This window comes from Nilaparvata lugens, chromosome X, assembly GCF_014356525.2.
Source record: "Nilaparvata lugens isolate BPH chromosome X, ASM1435652v1, whole genome shotgun sequence".
Classification (NCBI taxonomy): Eukaryota; Metazoa; Arthropoda; class Insecta; order Hemiptera; family Delphacidae; genus Nilaparvata; species Nilaparvata lugens.
The window spans coordinates 71,647,732-71,649,947 of NC_052518.1; the positions used below are offsets into that span (position 1 = coordinate 71,647,732).

General features: G+C 42.7%; 1 protein-coding gene across 1 annotated transcript; it reads right to left on the reverse strand.

Annotated features, from left to right (window-relative positions):
* Positions 1-314: 314 nt before the first annotated feature.
* LOC111057002 lies at positions 315-1,484 on the reverse strand. Its single transcript, XM_022344417.2, has one exon. It carries the CDS (start codon positions 1,482-1,484, stop codon positions 315-317), a length of 1,170 nt encoding a protein of 389 aa, XP_022200109.2.
* Positions 1,485-2,216: the final 732 nt, after the last annotated feature.

The window sequence follows — 2,216 nt, forward strand, 5'->3', positions numbered from 1 at the left end:
GTGGTAGTGGTCCAAAAATGTTTTCTGCTCTACTCGATGGCCAGTCATCTACACCACTTTCTGCTGTAATGTAGGAGTCATCATCATTGAGTCCAGTTGTACTTGTAGAGGCATCTTTCTTCAGCGGTCGCCCACCAATAACACAGCCCACCACGTCCTCCCCTTCATGTGAAGACAGCTCCCCCTCCTCCATAAAAGTCCTCTATATCCTGTCATGACTGGCTCATTCATTGTCTTGAGCTCAACTGAGCAATTTATCACTGTGCACTGACTATATATCTTTTTTATGCCGACAGTACCAGGCCTGACATTGGTCAATACTCTCTAGTCATCTCATGAATCATCATACAGTAGGCAGTTGTATTACCTGGAATGTTTTCAGATGCTTCAAACTCAATCCTCACATCGATACTTCCAGTTTTGAGTGACTCATTTTGGCGGGAGCAATCAAAAGCAAACAGCATTATTTTTCCATCACCAATGGCACTCTTTTCAAACAGAGGGTTGCTTGCATGAGCATTACCATGGTTGTAGACTCCATTGAAAGCTGCATACATGTTGTAGATGCGATTATCATCACCATCAATGCTCTCATATGGGTAGTATCTGCTGTTTAAAAACATTCGAACATCCTTCATATTACACTTGTCAAAGCAAGAATTGTTGGCTGCTGCCACACCTTGTCTTGCAGTCTGTAGCCCAATCACAATGTATCGTGGCTTTTCATGCTGTGATGTCGACTTGACAGTCCATGTATGCTTTCTTGTCTGCGGCAACATTGGATAGGTATACAACTCCCAATGTCGAAATGATATACTGATGGGTGTGTCGTTCTGTACAATCTGTAGCAGACACAGTTTCACATCATCTGCCACTTCCACATAAGGCATTCTCCATAAAAGCTTTGTGATTGCTACATTGGCAGCAGCAACATTCACACAGTCATGAAAGTTGGGGCTGACCCTCAACACCAGCTCTTGTTTCACATTGAGTAAAATCTGTCTATAGTCTTTGGCAAAGCACAGCAGGTATCTCAAAGGCACATCAATGATTGTAGTGTCGGCTCCATTGGCAGCAAAATCGGTGAATCCATGAGATGGGCTAAACTTGTAGCCAGCTCCTTCCATCTTGGTCCACTCATCACGTTCAAATGTAACAGCATTCTTCATTGGGCCGGTAACTCTAGGATTGCGTATACTATCCACCTCCACACCATTGATTTCATAGAGTATCTCTGAAAACACATTGCTGAAGAATCCAGAGACACACAGAGTTCCAGCCACAGCAGCGTTGGCAGCTCCAGTCACAGTATACTCCAAATGTAGATAGCTCTCCGATGGCAGTGTGTAAACATCTTGCTGTTGAATTGGAATCTGTATCTCGTCATTGTAGCTTACAGTATAGGGTGCATGAGAATGGTACTCAAACCCAATGATACTGTTGTCCGATGACGGTCCATTCTGTATCACATCCAAAACTCCCATCTTCCTATTCTACTCATATCTGACAGCCTCGTTCTTGCAAACACTCGATGCTCCTAGATGTTAACCTTGTCAAGGTTGAATGCTGAATGACATCCATCACTCTATTATCTACTTTTATAGGCTTAGAACGTATCTCTGTAGGAGGAGGAGGAGGAGTTGGAGGGTGTACTGCAGCAGCCTTATCCAGCCCTTGATTCAGCTTTCCAAATAACAGCATCATCTCACATGCATTGTCTCAAATGTAAAGCAATATTTATTTCCTCACCTCTATTATTTATAGGACGACCATACTCGTCAACTACTTGCAGTGTAATGCTACCAATCTGCTTGATGTCTACAGGTAAATAGATTACATTCTGCACAGTCACCACCATTTTATACCCTGGATCAACGTTTGGGTAAAACTCATAGATCACGTGATCTGTAATTCCATTAGAGTAAGATCCAGTCACAATGTTGCAGGTGATGCGTATCACATTAGGCCGACTGATTTGTACAGTATTATCACTTCTAGTAGATGTGTTGGGCTCTATGAACTGGGTATTGGTAAAACCCAACAGTTTCCCTATTGAATCTTGTGGTCATAAATCCAACTTGGCACTGCTCAGAACTATGCACTTTAAGGTTGATGGATCTACAGTCACCTGGAAATCAACGTCATTTTCCGACAGCCTTTGTGCAAGCAAGTCAGTAATTGTAGAAAATTCAAAGCTACCTGTTGGTAATGATACC

What these genes read in the sequence shown, in the direction of transcription:
- LOC111057002 (XM_022344417.2), bottom strand. Translation starts at nt 1,484, where the DNA reads ATGGGAGTTTTGGATGTGATACAGAATGGACCGTCATCGGACAACAGT.